The sequence below is a fragment of the Lucilia sericata genome, unplaced genomic scaffold, assembly GCF_015586225.1.
Source record: "Lucilia sericata isolate MDLA Ls3-8-SP2 unplaced genomic scaffold, ASM1558622v1 Contig000719F_arrow, whole genome shotgun sequence".
Classification (NCBI taxonomy): Eukaryota; Metazoa; Arthropoda; class Insecta; order Diptera; family Calliphoridae; genus Lucilia; species Lucilia sericata.
The window spans coordinates 5,608-26,412 of NW_023994720.1; the positions used below are offsets into that span (position 1 = coordinate 5,608).

At 30.2% G+C, this 20,805-nt stretch overlaps 1 protein-coding gene across 2 annotated transcripts in view; it reads left to right on the forward strand.

Annotated features, from left to right (window-relative positions):
- Nucleotides 1-919: 919 nt before the first annotated feature.
- LOC119607615 (organic cation transporter-like protein) overlaps nucleotides 920-20,805 on the forward strand; it is a 121,680-nt gene continuing 101,794 nt past the window's right edge. Inside the window, exon 1 of one of the 2 annotated variants that reach the window (XM_037961610.1) lies at nucleotides 920-1,230. Coding sequence is in view for 1 of the 2 variants with exons in the window: in XM_037961608.1 (XP_037817536.1) it covers nucleotides 18,329-18,529 (201 nt within the window). In the remaining variant the exon portion in view is untranslated. Of the gene's footprint in view, nucleotides 1,231-18,281; nucleotides 18,530-20,805 lie in introns of those variants that run through there. The other variant, XM_037961608.1, reaches the window with a different exon arrangement.

The window sequence follows — 20,805 nt, forward strand, 5'->3', positions numbered from 1 at the left end:
TACCTATAATAATTAATTGACAATATTTATTTAACAATAATCTGCTACATATTGTCAACCCACAAATTGTATCACATTCAGCATGGAAAACCTAAATTTTGAAATAGTATTAACTTACAACTTTTTTTCATTACTAAACCTATTTTCCGCTAGACTGACACTGTAAACGAGATTATACTAGAATATGAACCAGACTATAGGCTAGACTATGGACTAGACTATAGACTAGACTATAGACCAGACTATAGACTAGACTATAGACTAGACTATAGACTAGACTATAGACTAGACTATAGATTAGACTATAGATAGACTATAGACTAGACTATAGACTAGACTATAGACTAGACTATAGACTAGACTATAGACTAGACTATAGACTAGACTATAGACTAGACTATAGACTAGACTATAGACTAGACTATAGACTAAGACTATAGACTAGACTATAGACTAGACTATAGACTAGACTATAGACTAGACTATAGACTAGACTATAGACTAGACTATAGACTAGACTATAGACTAGACTATAGACTAGACTATAGACTAGACTATAGACTAGACTATAGACTAGACTATAGACTAGACTATAGACTAGACTATAGACTAGACTATAGACTAGACTATAGACTAGACTATAGACTAGTTTGAAAGTTAGACAAAGTACCAAAAATGCCTTGTAGGTACAGCTATATTAAAAAGTACTGAAACAAGTAGAAACTACTGAATTTCCATGTCTGATCGCATTCTCCGAGAGTGTCAAAACGAAGAAGCCGTTGTAAAAAAATTTTCGTGGAATTTTTGAAAAGAAAAACAAATTTTTATAATAATTTTCGCAAAATATCGATTAAATCGAACGAAGCTGAAATCTTAACACCTGAATTGAAGGCGTCTTTAGTTTAAGCTTAAATCTAGTTTCAAGTGGTCGTCCTCTCGAAATTGTGCACACGTGTGAGAAGAGTAGTAAGCCTAACGAAAGAAAAAAAACGTTAAATCAAAACTTTAAAATGTGTTTAAATGTTAATAAAGGAAATTAATAAAAATTGTAACAAATATTAATAATTTGTGAAAGTGTTGAATATTAAAAGAAAATTCCTTGAATGGATAATTAATTATTTTAACAAAACTATTAATTGACTATAATTAAGACATTTAATTGAGCAAGCACAGTAATTTATAAGGATTATATTTAAAGTAACACAGGATATTGATTAAACGTTTTTTAAGGTGAGTTGTAATTAAAATTTAATTGAAATATTTATGAATTATAAAATATTATTTAAAAAAAATATTATTTAATTTATCATTTAAAAACACTTTTTAGAGTAAACCTGATATTTCAATAATTATTACTTATTTTATATATTAATGGTCTTATTCATAAACTTTATCAAAGGTTTATAAATCAAATTTTCATACAAAATTTGTACTATAAACCTTTGATAAATTTTTATGAATAAGGCAGTAAATATTCATTGAAAATTATTTATTTGTAAATATTTTCTTTATATAAATAATTTATTTATTAACATTTATTAAATATTATTATTAAATTATTACTAATAACTTTTATACTGATTTATAACTGATGTGTCCCGTTTAATTATTTTGACTTAAATGAAAAATATTTTTTTCACTATTTAAACAAGTGTTCTTCCGATTGTAGTTGAATCTTTTTTCCAGGTCTATTTTATAATTTTTTTAATTAACATAAAATTAAATTTCTATAATTAAAGCACGTGACAGAGTAATTTTAAGCTAAAACCGGTATAATTGGGTGCTTTACAAATAAATTACAATAAAAAGTTTAAAATAAAAAAAAAATAATTCTTTAGATCTTATTAATTATAAAATATTTTCTATAATTCTGAGAACGTGAGGCTTTATAGAGCAAAATGTACAATGTTTCAATTATAAGACAATCTTAAAGTTGAGCTATTAGGGCAATTCCCAAAAAATTTCTACAACCAGCTTCAACAAAAATCTTTTGAAATATTATTAGATTTGAGACAGAATTACCAGATGAGAGATTTCCAAAGTTAAAGTACAAATTTCGTCAAAAACTAAACATTGAACTGTCAAACAGTTTTCTGCTTAGTAACCATTTACTGTATAAAGAATATAAAATTAAAAACTTAAAAATATTTCGGTACACTCCGTCTGGCAGCGCTGCACGTGCTATTTTAGATACAATAATGAGATAAAAAGTTTGTAGTTCTAGTTTGAATTAAACAAATTGCTAAAATCAATGTGTTTTCTAACGTTTTGTAAGTGCAAAAGTAAAATTGTAATTAGAAATGTAATCAATGTTTGTCAATAGAAAAACAATATGGAAGTGGTGATAAAAAATCCATTTGCTCAGGATTCTAATATTGCAACTAATTCATTCGAATATCAAATGAAGAAATCTACTCATTATGTTCAAGATGTCCCAAATTCAAATGGACACAAGCGCTATAAAGTTCAGGTATGTTTATGTGGTTTAATTTATTATTTCAACTATATTCTGGACTTAAGTCTATAACTGAGCTAGATCTGAACTAAAACTGAACTAGAACTGAACTAGACTAAACTAGAACTAACTAGAACTGAACTAGAACTGAACTAGAACTGAACTAGAACTGAACTAGAACTGAACTAGAACTGAACTAGAACTGAACTAGAACTGAACTAGAACTGAACTAGAACTGAACTAGAACTGAACTAGAACTGAACTAGAACTGAACTAGAACTAGAACTGAAATAGAACTGAACTAGAACTGAACTAGAACTGAACTAGAACTGAACTAGAACTGAACTAGACGAACTAGAACTGAACTAGAACTGACTAGAACTGAACTAGAACTGAACTAGAACTGAACTAGAACTGAACTAGAACTGAACTAGAACTGAACTAGAACTGAACTAGAACTGAACTAGAACTGAACTAGAACTGAACTAACTGAACTAGAACTACTAGAACTGAACTAGAACTGAACTAGAACTGAACTAGAACTGAACTAGAACTGAACTAGAACTGAACTAGAACTGAACTAGAACTGAACTAGAACTGAACTAGAACTGAACTAGACTGAACTAGAACTGAACTAGAACTGAACTAGAACTGAACTAGAACTGAACTAGAACTGAACTAGAACTGAACTAGAACTGAACTAGAACTGAACTAGAACTGAACTGAACTGAACTAGAACTGAACTAGAACTGAACTAGAACTGAACTAGAACTGAACTAGAACTGAACTAGAACTGAACTAGAACTGAACTAGAACTGAACTAGAACTGAACTAGAACTGAACTAGAACTGAACTAGAACTGAACTAGAACTGAACTAGAACTGAACTAGAACTGAACTAGAACTGAACTAGAACTGAACTAGAACTGAACTAGAACTGAACTAGAACTGAACTAGAACTGAACTAGAACTGAACTAGAACTGAACTAGAACTGACTAGAACTGACTAGAACTGAACTAGAACTGAACTAGAACTGAACTAGAACTGAACTAGAACTGAACTAGAACTGAACTAGAACTGACTAGAACTGACTAGAACTGACTAGAACTGAACTAGAACTGAACTAGAACTGAACTAGAACTGAACTAAACTGAACTAGAACTGAACTAGAACTGAACTGAACTACTGAACTAGAACTGAACTAGAACTGAACTAGAACTGACTAGAACTGAACTAGAACTGAACTAGAACTGAACTAGAACTAGAACTGAACTAGAACTGAACTAGAACTAGAACTGAACTAGAACTAGAACTGAACTAGAACTGAACTAGAACTGAACTAGAACTGAACTAGAACTGAACTAGAACTGAACTAGAACTGAACTAGAACTGAACTAGAACTGAATTAGAACTGAACTAGAACTGAACTAGAACTGAACTAGAACTGAACTAGAACTGAACTAGAACTGAACTAGAACTGAACTAGAACTGATCTAGAACTGAACTAGAACTGAACTAGAACTGAACTAGAACTGAACTAGAACTGAACTAGAACTGAACTAGAACTGAACTAGAACTGAACTAGAACTGAACTAGAACTGACTAGAATTGAACTAGAAACTAGAACTGAACTAGAACTGAACTAATAACTGAACTAGAACTGAACTAGAACTGAACTAGAACTGAACTAGAACTGAAACTAGAACTAAACTAGAACTGAACTAGAATTGAACTAGAAACTGAACTAGAACTAGTCTATAGTATGGACAAAAGGTTTACATTATACTTAGGACCAAAGCCGGGTCTATAGTCTGTAATATAGGCGAGTAATGTGGTCTGTATTATAGTCTAGTCTATAGTACAGTCATTAGTCTAGTCCTTAGTCTCAATTTAGGCTAGAAGATAGTTTAGTCTACAGTTGGACTAATACATAACCATACTATAGCTTAGTCAGTAGCCTGTTCTATAGTCTGTAGTCTGCACTATAGACCCGCCTGGTCTATAGTTTAGTCCTTGGTCTAGTCTTTTCTTAGTATTTTAGTTTAGATAATCTTCATTCTGGACTATAGTATAATCTATATTCTGGACTATTTTCTAACCTTTATTCTGAACAATAGCCTAATCAGGACAATTTATCCATAGTCAAGATTAGTTTAAGATAAATTTTTTTTGCAGTGTAACAGCAAAATTTGCCACATTCAAAATCAGTTTGTTTAACATTTTCTTATTTTGTTTTTATTTTAATTTAAAGAAATCTCTTTTAAGAAGGCAAATTGCATTTTGAAAGAATGTTTTTATATGTATTTCCCAACCCTAATTTTTACACTTGTTGCAATTTTTATATAATATTTAGAAATTATTTTTAGTAACAAAAACCAAAGAAAACAAAAAAGAACTTTTAGCCATGAAAGTAGTATTTGCTTTTCTTGTATTTGCTGTGTTTTTGTAACTGCAGTTAAGAAAGGTATGAAGGCATTTCATACCACAGACGAATTGTTGTCTGGCTGTCTACCAAGCCATAACAAAAAAACAAATAAAATTATAAAAATAAATAAAATATTTATTATAAAAGAAGAGAATGAGTATGATATTTATAAAGACTAACAAACATCCATATGTTTTGAAGAAAATGAATTGCCTTTTTGAAGGAACAATATGAAGCAGGTGTTTAAACATTTATAATCGATTTTGTATATGAAAAAACTCACTTAAATACATACATATTGGATTAATCAATCTATAATTAGTTTATATAATCAATCATTTTACTTATAGTTGTTAAAATAAGTAACAATTTCTTTGAGTGTATGTCTATTTTCAAAATATGCACTTAATCTTGTCAACCGCAGATAAATATAAATTAAAAAAATATGAAAATATTAAAATATATTTACTTTTTTTGCTTAAAATATGTGTGTTTGTGTGTTCCCTCTGAAAAATTTTGTATGAGTAATAACAACAATTTTCCTGCAGCATTTTTTTTTCGTTTATACATTTTTCATTCAATATTGTTGCCACGTCATAAATTTTATTTTAAATCTTTAAACAATTTTTTATTGGTTTTTGAAGATGTTGATAAACATTTATGTGTGTCAATTTTTATTAGTGTTCTTTTAGATTTTTTTCTTTGGATAGAACATTCATAATTTAAAAATGTTTAAACATATTTTTTTTGTGTTTTCTTTAATTTATAGGGGGTGAAAAAAATTAAAAAAAAAATTTAAGCAAAATTAATTTGAGTTATTTTTAAAATTCCCAAAGAAATAAAAGCAACCTAACAACTGATTGTTTTAGAATTTATACTTTTGAAATAAAATTTTTTTGAACGACATTTTTTTTTGTTAATACTACTACGTCATCAGTTGGTATGAACAAAGTTTGTTTGTATGATTAATTAAAAAGTATGGCATAAGTTCAACAAACTTAATTAAAATACGGAATTGATCATAACTAGTTTTCAATGTTGCCAATTAAAAAGAAAAATAACAAAACTATTCACGCTTTGTCTTACTATATAAAGGGTAATTAATAGAAAATTTCGGTCTATCTATAGTCTAATCCAGAGTACGGACTATACTATAGTCTATAGTCTGGATTACAGTCTCAATTTTGGTTTAGAATAAAGTATGGAATATAGTCTGATCTGTAGTGTGAACTATAGATTGGTTTATAGTCGCACTAGAGTCTGGTCTATAGTTTGGACTATCGCCTGGACCATAGTCTAGTCCATAGCCTGGACCATAGTCTAGTCCATAGCCTGGACCATAGTCTAGTCCATAGCCTGGACTATAGTCTAGTCTATAGTCTGGACTATAGTCTAGTCTATAGTCTGGACTATAGTCTAGTCTATAGTCTGGACTATAGTCTAGTCTATAGTCTGGACTATAGTCTAGTCTATAGTCTGGACTATAGTCTAGTCTATAGTCTGGACTATAGTCTAGTCTATAGGCTGGACTATAGTCTAGTCTATAGTCTGGACTATAGTCTAGTCTATAGTCTGGACTATAGTCTAGTCTATAGGCTGGACTATAGTCTAGTATATAGTCTGGACTATAGTCTAGTATATAGTCTGGACTATAGTTTGGTCTATACTCTGGACTATAGTATGGCCTTGAGTCTGGATTATAGCCTATTTTATAGCTGAACTATTGTCTAGTCCATACTCTGGAATATAGTCTAATCTGTAGTGTGAACTATAGTCTGATCTATAGTCTGGTCTGTAGCCTGGACTATAGTCTGGTCTGTAGCCTGGACTATAGTCTGGTCTATATTCTGGACTACAGTCTGGTCTATAGTCTGGACTATAGTCTAGTCTATAATCTGGGCTACAGTTTTGTATATAGTCTGGACTATAGTCTAGTCTATAGTCTGGACTATAGTCTGGATTATAGTCTAGTCTATAGTTTAGGCTATAGTCTGGACTATAGTCTGGATTATAGTCTAGACTGTAGTATAGTCTATAGTCTGGATTATAGTCTGTAGTTTGGACTATAGTCTAGTTCATAGTATGGCTTATAGTCTATTCTCTGAACTATCTGGACTATAGTCTAGTCCATAGGCTGGACTATAGTCTAGTCAATAGTCTGGACTATAGTCTATATAGTCTTGACTATAGTCTAGTCTATAGTCTTGACTATAGTCTTGACTATAGTCTTGACTATAGTCTAGTCTATAGTTTTGACTATAATCTAGTCTATAGTCTTGACTATAGTCTAGTCTATAGTCTTGACTATAGTCTAGTCTATAGTCTGCACTTTAGTCTAGTCTGTAGTCTGCACTATAGTCTAGTCTATAGTCTGCACTATAGTTTACTCTATAGTCTGCTCTATAGTCTAGTCTGTAGTCTGCACTATAGTTTAGTCTATAGTCTGCACAATAGTCTAGTCTATAGTCTGCACTATAGTCTAGTCTATAGTCTTGACTATAGTCAAGTCTATAGTCCAGTTTATAGTCTAGTCTATAGTCTGGATTATAGTCTGTAGTTTGGACTATAGTCTAGTTCATAGTCTGGCCTATAGTCTATTCTCTGAACTATCTGGACTATAGTCTAGTCTATAGTCTGGACTATAGTCTAGTCTATAGTCTGGACTATAGTCTAGTCTTATAGTCTGCACAATAGTCTATATAGTCTTGACTATAGTCTAGTCTATAGTCTTGACTATAGTCTAGTCTATAGTCTGCTCTATAGTCTAGTCTATAGTCTGCACTATAGTCTAGTCTATAGTCTGCACAATAGTCTAGTCTATAGTCTGCACTATAGTCTAGTCTATAGTCTGCACTATAGTCTAGTCTATAGTCTGGACTATAGTCTAGTCTATAGTCTTGACTATAGTCTAGTCTGTAGTATGCACTATAATTTAGTCTATAGTCTGCACTATAGTCTAGTCTATAGTGTGAACTATAGACAGGTCTATATTTTGGAATATAGTCGTTTGTATTCTGGACTATAGTCTAGTCTATAGTCTGAATTATAGTCTAGTCTATAGTCTGGAATGTAGTACTCTATATCCTGTTCTATATTCTGACCTATAGTCTAATCTATAGCATGGACTATAGTGTAGTCAGTCTGGAGTACAATGATGTCTGTAGTCCGGTTTATAATCTGGACTATAATATAGTTAATAGTCTGGACTACAGTCTAGTCTGAAGTATAGTTTATTCTTCAGTCTGAACTATAGTTTAGTCTATACTCTACACTATAGTCTTGCCTATAGTCTAGACTATACTTGTCTATAGTTTAGTCTGTAGTCTGGACTAGACTATAGTATGGACTATAGCCTGATCTAGATTACGCTCGAGTTTGAGTTATTGCTTCTATTATGAAACCTACGAACAAGTCATATAAGTACCATTTTGTTAAAAATCCATAAAGATGTTAAGAAAGGCTAATCAATCAATTTCCTGGTATCTACTTGTAAGTAGTCTATTATCATTCACTGTATTCCCATTAACACCCAGTAAAAGTTTTACCTGATTTAAAACCACATTAAACCGGTTTACAGTACATTACATTGCCTTAATAAAGTAAATACTTTTGGTATTGGTTGCTACTATTCTTTAATGTCACGGTTTTATATCTTTTTTTTGTACTTGTTTGAGTTTAATTGCAAGTAAAAACCACGTGGTTAATTCATCATTTTGTTGATAAAACATTCTTTTAACTTTTTTTCCATTTTCGATAATGAGACAATATGTGTTAAATATTATAACAGCTTATGTAAACTGTGAAAAATTAATCACTAAAATTGTTTAGGGTTATTAGGCACTGTTAAAACAGATGTTAATAGGACTTAAAATCTATTTATAGATGATAAACACATGTTGTAATAAAATAATGAATATGTACATATAAAATGATTTAAGTCAATGAATTTGCGTTAAAATTTGTTATAGTCTGGGATATAACCTAACTATAGTCGGGACTATAGCTTAGGCTTTAGTCTAGACTATAGCTTAGACTATAGTGTGGACTATAGCCTAGACTATAGTCGAGACTATAGCCTAGACAATAATATGAACTATAGCCTGGAGTACAGCATAGGCTGTACTCTGGACTATAGGCAAGACATTAGTCTGGACTAGACAGTAGTACAAACTATAGTCTAGTCTAGAGTTCAGACTATAGTCTAGTCTATATAGACTATAGTCTAGTCTATAGTCCAGACTATAGTGTAGTCTATAGTCCAGACTATAGTGTAGTCTATAGTCCAGACTATAGTGTAGTCTATAGTCCAGACTATAGTCTAGTCTATAGTCCAGACTATAGTCTAGTCTATAGTCCAGACTATAGTCTAATCTATAGTCCAGACTATAGTCTAGTCTTTAGTCCAGACTATAGTCTAGACTATAATCCAGACTTCAGTCTAGTCTATAGACCAGACTATAGTCTAATCTATAGTCTAGTCTATGGTCCAGACTATAGTCTAGTCTATATTCCAGACTATAGTCTAGGCTATGGTCTAGGCTATAGTAGTACAAACTATAGTCTAGTCTAGAGTTCAGACTATAGTCTAGTCTATAGTCCAGACTATAGTCTAGTCTATAGTCCAGACTATAGTGTAGTCTATAGACCAGACTATAGTGTAGTCTATAGTCCAGACTATAGTGTAGTCTATAATCCAGACTATAGTGTAGTCTATAGTCCAGACTATAGTCTAGTCTATAGTCCAGACTATAGTCTATCTATAGTCCAGACTATAGTCTAGTCTTTAGTCCAGACTATAGTCTAGACTATAATCCAGACTTCAGTCTAGTCTATAGTCCAGACTATAGTCTAATCTATAGTCTAGTCAATGGTCCAGACTATAGTCTAGTCTATATTCCAGACTATAGTCTAGGCTATGGTCTAGGCTATAGTCCAGCCCATAGTCTAGGCTATAGTCCAGCCTATAGTCTAGGCTATAGTGCAGACCATATTCTATGTCATAGTCCAGACTATAGTCTAGGTTATAGTTCAGACTATATTCTAGGCTATAATCCACACTATACGCTAGGCTTTCATCCAGACTATATTCTAAGCTATAGTTCAGACTACAGTAAAGGTTATAGTTCAGGCTATAGTCTGGAGTATAGCATGGACTATAACCCTAGATTATATTTTACTATATTCTAGGTCTATAGTCTGTACTATAGCATAGTCTATAGGTTAGACTATATTTTAGCCTACATATGGAGACTTCCTGATAAACTTCTCTGCTAATGGAGAACTTTAAATTTTATCGATTTCTTCCATACATTTCATTATATTCATTTTAAAACTATGATAACACTGTTAAGATCAATCAAATTAAAAAAAAATTTATTTAGCTTTTTTAGCTTAACTTTCCATATTGTTGTCATACATTTTATACTTCACTCAAATTGTGAGATATTTTGAATGTTATGGTTTTATCTATCTAATTTTTGCGTATAATTTAACCCATTAAAGCCACCTTTACACTAGCGTGATCGTGTAAAGGGCCCTTAAGGGTTAATGTTCTTTAGAACGAGAAGATCGTACAGCTTTTGAAATGAAAGCTTTGATTGACTGATTGATCACTTGTTCATGTAATTTATAATGTGTTCACACTAATCATATCAAACTTGGTCCACATTATTTCTTGAACTGTTAGAATGACTCATGATCTGTATTTGCTAAAGTTTATCTGAAAAAATCATTTATTAGTTCTGGTTGGTACTGGTTTCTTGAATATATTAAATTTTGTTAAGTGTGAACGTCTAATTTTTGTCTGTTACTACAAAATGGGTTAAAAATCACATATAATTTTTGGTAGAAGTGGGTGTGAATGTAATATTAGGCAATTTAAATGAAGGTGCTTGGCCAAAAAACCGGCAAATGTTTGATTAAACAAGTCAAATTAAACCTGTTTTATAGAATAAACAGCAGCATTATAGTTATGAATATCAATGAAGTGATCATTGACCGTGCTAGGGGTTTTGCTCTAAGCTATTAATGTCTAGCTTGAAATCGTTGATTTATTTAGAAGTATTATAGAAAATATCAAACATATATTATTATTTTTAATGGGTTAAATATGAAAACATTATTAAAAATCATGTGGTTAATGCATCATTTTGATGAAACGTTAATTTAACACATTTTCGTTCCCTTTTGATAAAATTATCAAAAACTTTATTATTAACACCTTACATACAAAAAAATGGTAAATCATTTTCAAATGCTTTAGGGCAATTAAAATAGACTAACATTAGTAAAGTTAAGTTAATGCGAAATATAGATATTTTTACTTAAAAGCGTACCAGGGGGTAAAAAAAAAGTACCAAACAACAAGAATTTATTTTGCCCTAATTAAGAAAAGAAGTTGGTTTTGAACATCGCAGAATTTGTACAAAAAGACCCTTCAAAATCAATATAGCATTTGCTAAAATTAGTTTTTTTCAGACAAATAGTTTTTGCTAGTCTGAACGTATCGTTTCAGTTAATTTCCTTTATATGTAGTGTTCTTTTGTAGAGTGCCTTAAATTCGCATTAACTTAATGCCAATAATTTGCCTTTTTTTATTATCGTTGTGTTTTTTTTTCAACTCTAAATTAATTTATTTTTATAAAATATAGTAGTTATAAAAATTTCAAAGCGTTCGGTATGGATAAAAAAAGAAATCGGTTAAAAGTCAATAGAACACTCAAAAACGAATTTATTTATTTAATATGTTAGAGTAAAAGTTCTTAAGGGATTAACGATAGTACTATATAAATAACTAGTTTTGTACTTCATTAAATGATTTTAAGTGATAATGATATTATAGAAATCGTATCGATTAATGTGAAGCACTGACGTAAAATTATTCATTAATAACACTACTATTACAAATATATAGCTGTTTATATACAAAACTAATGATTAAATCCAACACTTACAGTGTTTTGAAATCCCGTTGAGACTCCGATCTTATATAAAGAAATCTTCATTGAATTTACTTTAAATTATAAAATTCTGGTCTGAGTCAGCGCACTTATAGATCAAAAATCTAGCTCGTTGATAGTCTTTCACGTGAAAAAGTACTTTAAGTCTTCCAGTTGAAACTATACTAGTTCTACTGAACTTGAACGGAACTAGAAGCTGAGCTAGAACTGAACTAGAACTGAACTAGAACTGAATAGAACTGAACTGGAACTGAACTGTGACCTGAACTAGAACTGAACTAGAACTGAACTAGAACTGAACTAGAACTGAACTGGAACTGAACTAGAACTGAACTAGAACTGAACTAGAACTGAACTAGAACTGAACTGGAACTGAACTAGAACTGAACTAGAACTGAACTAGATCTGAACTAGAACTGAACTAGAACTGAACTAGAACTGAACTAGAACTGAACTAGAACTGAACTAGAACTGAACTAGAACTGAACTAGAACTGAACTAGAACTGAACTAGAACTGAACTAGAATTGAACTAGAATTGAACTAGAACTGAACTAGAACTGAACTAGAACTGAACTAGTACTGAACTAGAACTGAACTAGAACTGAACTAGAACTGAACTAGAACTGAACTAGAACTGAACTAGAACTGAACTAGAACTTAACTAGAACTGAACTAGAACTGAACTAGAACTGAACTAGAACTGAACTAGAACCGAACTAGAACTGAACTCGAACTGAACTGGAACTGGACTAGAACTGAACTAGAACTGAACTAAAACTGAACTAGAACTGAACTAGAACTGACTAGAACTGAACTAGAACTGAACTAGAACTGAACTAGAATTGAACTAGAACTGAACTAGAACTGAACTAGAACTGAACTAGAACTGAACTAGAACTGAACTAGAACTGAACTAGAACTGAACTAGAACTGAACTAGAACTGAACTAGAACTGAACTAGAACTGAACTAGAACTGAACTAGAACTGAACTAGAACTGAACTAGAACTGAACTAGAACTGAACTAGAACTGAACTAGAACTGAACTAGAACTGAACTAGAACTGAACTAGAACTGAACTAGAACTGAACTAGAACTGAACTAGAACTGAACTAGAACTGAACTAGAACTGAACTAGAACTGAACTAGAACTGAACTAGAACTGAACTAGAACTGAACTAGAACTGAACTAGAACTGAACTAGAACTGAACTAGAACTGAACTAGAACTGAACTAGAACTGAACTAGAACTGAACTAGAACTGAACTAGAACTGAACTAGAACTGAACTAGAACTGACTAGAACTGAACTAGAACTGAACTAGAACTGAACTAGAACTGAACTAGAACTGAACTAGAACTGAACTAGAACTGAACTAGAACTGAACTAGAACTGAACTAGAACTGAACTAGAACTGAACTAGAACTGAACTAGAACTGAACTAGAACTGAACTAGAACTGAACTAGAACTGAACTAGAACTGAACTAGAACTGAACTAGAACTGAACTAGAACTGAACTAGAACTGAACTAGAACTGACTAGAACTGAACTAGAACTGAACTAGAACTGAACTAGAACTGAACTAGAACTGAACTAGAACTGAACTAGAACTGAACTAGAACTGAACTAGAACTGAACTAGAACTGAACTAGAACTGAACTAGAACTGAACTAGAACTGAACTAGAACTGAACTAGAACTGAACTAGAACTAGAACTGAACTAGAACTGAACTAGAACTGAACTAGAACTGAACTAGAACTGAACTAGAACTGAACTAGAACTGAACTAGAACTGAACTAGAACTGAACTAGAACTGAACTAGAACTGAACTAGAACTGAACTAGAACTGAACTAGAACTGAACTAGAACTGAACTAGAACTGAACTAGAACTGAACTAGAACTGAACTAGAACTGAACTAGAACTGAACTAGAACTGAACTAGAACTGAACTAGAACTGAACTAGAACTGAACTAGAACTGAACTAGAACTGAACTAGAACTGAACTAGAACTGAACTAGAACTGAACTAGAACTGAACTAGAACTGAACTAGAACTGAACTAGAACTGAACTAGAACTGAACTAGAACTGAACTAGAACTGAACTAGAACCAAACTAGAACCGAACTAGAACTGTACTAGAACTGAACTGGAACTGAACGAACTGAACTAGAACTGAACTAGAACTGAACTAGAACTGAACTAGAACTGAACTAGAACTGAACTAGAACTGAACTAGAACTGAACTAGAACTGAACTAAAACTGAACTAGAACTGAACTAGAACTGAACTAGAACTGAACTAGAACTGAACTAGAACTGAACTAGAACTGAACTAGAACTGAACTAGTACTGAACTAGAACTGAACTAGAACTGAACTAGAACTGAAGAACTGAACTAGAACTGAACTAGAACTGAACTAGAACGAACTAGAACTGAACTAGAACTGAACTAGAACTGAACTAGAACTGAACTAGAACTGAACTAGAACTGAACTAGACTGAACTAGAACTGAACTAGAACTGAACCGAACTGAACTAGAACTGAACTAGAACTGAACTAGAACTGAACTAGAACTGAACTAGAACTAACTAGAACTGAACTAGAACTGAACTAGAACTGAACTAGAACTGAACTAGAACTGAACTGAACTGAACTAGAACTGAACTAGAACTGAACTAGAACTGAACTAGAACTGAACTAGAACTGAACTAGAACTGAACTAGAACTGAACTAGAACTGAACTAGAACTGAACTAGAACTGAACTAGAACTGAACTAGAACTGAACTAGAACTGAACTAAAAACTGAACTAGAACTGAACTAGAGACTGAACTAGAACTGAACTAGAACTGAACTAGAACTGAACTAGAACTGAACTAGAACTGAACTAGAACTGAACTAGAACTAAACTAGAACTGAACTAGAACTGAACTAGAACTGAACTAGAACTGAACTAGAACTGAACTAGAACTGAACTAGAACTGAACTAGAACTGAACTAGAACTGAACTAGAACTGAACTAGAAAACTGAACTAGAACTGAACTAGAACTGAACTAGAACTGAACTAGAACTGAACTAGAACTGAACTATAACTGAACTGAACTAGAACTGAACTATAACTGAACTGAACTGAACTAGAAACTGAACTAGAACTGAACTAGAACTGAACTAGAACTGAACTAGAACTGAACTAGAACTGAACTAGAACTGAACTAGAACCGAACTAGAACTGAACTAGAACTGAACTAGAACTGAACTAGAACGAACTAGAACTGAACTAGAACCGAACTAGAACTGAACTAGAACTGAACTAGAACTGAACTAGAACTGAACTAGAACTGAACTAGAACTGAACTAGAACTAAACTAGAACTAAACTAGAACTGAACTAGAACTGAACTAGAACTGAACTAGAACTGAACTAGAACTGAACTTGAACTGTACTAGAATCTATTGAGAGTTTTGAAAGTAAAAATTATAACAAAATGTTATTAGTTGTTCTTAAACTTACCATTAGTTTGTGAAATACTAATCTGAAAGAAAAAACAAATTGTGGAGTTAATAACTTTTGTCAATTGAGGCTTTCTAAAATATATTTATTAAATAGTTTGAAATGAAAAAATAATATTGTATTTTATTATTTTTGAGTACAAATAAATCAGCAACAAAGTTTGTGATGTAATGCCGATAATAAAAATATAACTAACAATTAAAATTTTCCGGTGTTATAGTTAATATATAATGTTATTATACCGGGTTTGTACGGCCACAATTGATATAATTAACATTTCCAATTTGAATTTAAATAAGATAATGATTGCTCTTTTGTAATGCTGTTGATAGGTAGATAGATAGATAGATAGATAGATAGATAGATAGATAGATAGATAGATAGATAGATAGATAGATAGATAGATAGATAGTAGATAGATAGATAGATAGATAGATAGATAGATAGATAGATAGATAGATAGATAGATAGATAGATAGATAGATAGATAGATAGATAGATAGATAGATAGATAGATAGATAGATAGATAGATAGATAGATAGATAGATAGATAGATAGATAGATAGATAGATAGATAGATAGATAGATAGATAGTAGATAGATAGATAGATAGATAGATAGATAGATAGATAGATAGATAGATAGATAGATAGATAGATAGATAGATAGATAGATAGATAGATAGATAGATAGATAGATAGATAGATAGATAGATAGAGATAGAAATTAAACTCCAACATCTCCAATCTGTTACATCTTACTTAGCGAAGGATACCTTCCCCTTTGATAGATAAATAAAACAAACCGTCATGTATTTGTACATTTTATTTTGCATTGTAAAATTTTATTGCAATAAACTTGAACTTGAATTCTTATTCAAATGAGAGAGAACAAAAAAATGGTCAAAACCCAACAGCAACAAACTCAACCTCAAATGTAAAAAAAATTTTTGGCACTTGTTAATAAGAATTACGATTTCTTATACTATACACTCACAAAAATAACATGGTAGAAACCTAGGAAATCACTAGCTATAGATCATTTTTAGATGATAGAATTTATTATTTATTCAATAATAAATTTTATTAAACATTCGGTTTTGTTTAAATTTTTTCGGTTTTGTTGAAATACACATGTCTAGCCTTCCCTCTCAGCCCAGTTGGGGTTTTCCACTTGTGTGTAAAAAAATGTTTATGCTTAAAACAAAACAATTGTTGGATTTTTTTCTTGTTCTTTGCCTGATATTTGTTGTACTACGATTCTTAAATATTTATTTTCTCTTGATATACTCTGTAGATAGATTTTCTTTCTTTGTTGAGATTGTGGTTTGAATTTTTATTTGAAATTATTTCGGGATTTTTTTTGTATTAAAATTGCCAATCAACAATTTCTATTGCAATTAAAATTTTCCGGTGTTATAGTTAATATATAATGTTATTATACCGGGTTTGTACGGCCACAATTGATATAATTAACATTTCCAATTTGAATTTAAAATAAGATAATGATTGCTCTTTTGTAATGCTGTTGATAGGTAGATAGATAGATAGATAGATAGATAGATAGATAGATAGATAGATAGATAGATAGATAGATAGATAGATAGATAGATAGATAGATAGATAGATAGATAGATAGATAGATAGATAGATAGATAGATAGATAGATAGATAGATAGAATAGATAGATAGATAGATAGATAGATAGATAGATAGATAGATAGATAGATAGATAGATAGATAGATAGATAGATAGATAGATAGATAGATAGATAGATAGATAGATAGATAGATAGATAGATAGATAGATAGATAGATAGATAGATAGATAGATAGATAGATAGATAGATAGATAGATAGATAGATAGATAGATAGATAGATAGATAGATAGATAGATAGATAGATAGATAGATAGATAGACTAGATAGATAGATAGAGATAGAAATTAAACTCCAACATCTCCAATCTGTTACATCTTACTTAGCGAAGGATACCTTCCCCTTTTGATAGATAAATAAAACAAACCGTCATGTATTTGTACATTTTATTTTGCATTGTAAAATTTTATTGCAATAAACTTGAACTTGAATTCTTATTCAAATGAGAGAGAACAAAAAAATGGTCAAAAACCCAACAGCAACAAACTCAACCTCAAATGTAAAAAAATTTTTGGCACTTGTTAATAAGAATTACGATTTCTTATACTATACACTCACAAAAATAACATGGTAGAAACCTAGGAAATCACTAGCTATAGATCATTTTTAGATGATAGAATTTATTATTTATTCAATAATAAATTTTATTAAACATTCGGTTTTGTTTAAATTTTTTTCGGTTTTGTTGAAATACACATGTCTAGCCTTCCTCTCAGCCCAGTTGGGGTTTTCCACTTGTGTGTAAAAAAATGTTTATGCTTAAAACAAAACAATTGTTGGATTTTTTTCTTGTTCTTTGCCTGATATTTGTTGTACTACGATTCTTAAATATTTATTTTCTCTTGATATACTCTGTAGATAGATTTTCTTCTTTGTTGAGATTGTGTTTGAATTTTTATTTGAAATTATTTCGGGATTTTTTTTGTATTAAAATTGCCAATCAACAATTTCTATTGCTAACAAAATTTTTAAAATTTATGTAAATCAAAGAAAAGTGTTTTTGAGTGTTTCTTGTACCTTGGTCGTGTTAAAAAGATTATTTTAACATTATTTTAACAAAGCGGTCGAAATTTTTATAGAGATAATATTAGAAAAAGTGTTTAAAATTGTAAAAAACGGAAATAAGTGAAGAATAATAATGATTATGTGATTTTTAGGAAAAAAAATCATTATTTAATAAAAAATTTAAAAAAAAATTAAGAAAAATAATGCAATTTTAAGAAAATTTAATTTAAAAAAAAAGAAAAAAATCTTTAGTGTTTAAAAGTTTATTTTTATATAAACTAGTTAAATTTAAAAAAGAAAATTTAACAAAATGAGTGAAATATGGATGTATGGTCCGGATTATCCCGATGAGGATGATTTAACCGAGGAAGAGGATGATGAGTATTATGATGATTTTGAAATTCCTTTGCCCAGCATTAAGACTACATCTCCTTTGGATTCTCCCGACTTGGATCCATTTGAGAGAAAACCTCATAGATTGGATATAAAAATAACTTTAAAGAAAGTTGAGGTAAATATGTTTTTTTTTTTTGATTTAGTCAAACAGTGGGTTTTATAATTGTCCTATTGTGTGTGAAAAAGTTAGCCTTTCCTTAACTCTGTAAAAAAGTTGGAAAAGTCAAATTTAAAAAGTCGACTTTTCATATATAGCAACAATTTAAAATCCAACTTTTCTTAAATTGCGAATAAACTAATAGAAAAAACTATTTCAAAAATAAAGTCGACTTTTCTTAAATTCCAAATAAGTCGACTTTTTCATTAATTACAAAAAACCGAAAAGTAAAATTTTTATAATTTACAAAAGTCCAAATGTCGAAAAAAAAAAAAAAAAAAAAACGAAAATTCCTCTATTCATAAATGTCAAAAACCAAAAAGTCGACTTTTGATAAATTTTAAACAACACGTAAAATCGAACTTTAATAAATTACAAAAAGGAAAAATGTCGATTTTTTATTAGGTGCAAAAATTCGACTTTCACAAATTGTTAAAACTCGATTTTCTTAAAGATAGACTTTTTTAAAATAGGAAAACTATTCGAAGACGACTTTTCTTTAAATCGAAGTCGACTGTTCATAAGTTGCAAAAACAAAAGGAAAAAGTAATCTTTTTGTAAATTGCAAAAAAAACTACTATAAACTGCAAAAAAAAATCGAAAAGACGACTTTAAAAATTGCTGGTCCACGAACGTGAAATAAACTCTTCATAAATTGCATAAAACGACCATTTCCGATTATAATAAAGACGATAATCTACATTTTATAAATTAAAAAAAAAAAAATATATAATAACAATAAATAAATGGAAAGTCGACTTTCACAAATTGTAAAATATCTAAAACTCGAATTTTCATAAATTGCAAAATTTGGGAAATCGACAAAAAGTCGTACGAATAAATAACAAAAATTAAAGTTTTTGTAACTTTCGAAAAAACCGACTTTTCATAAAATCGACGATTTAAAAATTGTAAAAAATCATTTCATGTATTGTAAAGTATCTAAAAGTCGACTTTTCATAAATTGTAAAATAACGGTGGTCGACAATAGTAAAAAGTTGAAAAGTCGACTTTCATAAATTGAAAGTCGAGTTTTTATAATTTATATAAAGTGTTTAAATACGATTTTCATATATTGCTAAATAACGACGGCTTAGCAAATGAAGGAAATTGAAAAATCGGCTTTTTCAAAAATTGTTAAAAGAAAGTCGACTTTCATAAATTGGAAAAAGTGTAAAAAACGACTTTTTATAACTTTCTAAATTCAAAAAGTCAATCATTAAAACATAAACATTTAAAGATAGAAAAGTCGACTTTCGTAAATTAAAAGTCGACTTTTAATAATTTTAAAGTCTTAAAATAAGATTTTATAAATTGTAACATAATAATGGCTTAGCGAATGAAAAAATTTAAAAATCGGCTTTTCAAAAGTAGCTTAAAAGAAAGTCGACTTTCATAAATGGGAAAAGTGTAAAAATCGACTTTCTATAAATTTCTCAATTCAAAAAGTCAATCCTTAACACATAAACATTGAAAGATCGAAAAATCGACTCATTATAAATTAAAAGACGACTTTTTATAATTTACATAAAGTCTTAAAATAAGATTTTTATAAATTACTAAATAACGATGACATAGCAAATGAAAAATTAGCTAAAAAGAAAGTCGACTTTCATAAATTGAAAAGAGTCTTAAAATCGACTTTTCATAAATTGACAGAACTCAAAAAGTCCACGATTAAAACATAAACATTAAACGGTCGAAAAGTCGACTTTCATGAATTCAAAGTCAACTTTTTATAATTTGCATAAAATCGAAAATTAAGATTTTTATAATTTGCACTAAGATTTTCATAATATAAAATGTAAAAAATCGACAAATTGACTTTTTCAAAATTGCAGAAAAATTGGAAATATTCAAAAAATTGACTTTTCCTAAACTGCCTAGTTAAAAAAGTCGACAATTAAAAAAATTCTAGAAGGGCGAAAAGAAAATTTGTACATTTATGGGTAAAAAGGGGAAAAACGGGTAAAACAGCTTTTTTTTACTTATCTCACCCAATATTAGTGATGATACAATAAAAATTTTTAATGCACCTGTATATACTCTTAAAATAAGCAGATAGGTGTCTGGTACTTTTTAAAAAATTCGTACTTTTATGGGGTGAAAATGTGTAACAAAGGTTATTTTGGTACCTTTATAACTTTTTAACTAATTAATATATATAACTTTTTTGTAAATATTTTGGATATATATTTCAAAATGATGAGACAACTGTTTCGTACTTTTTAAAA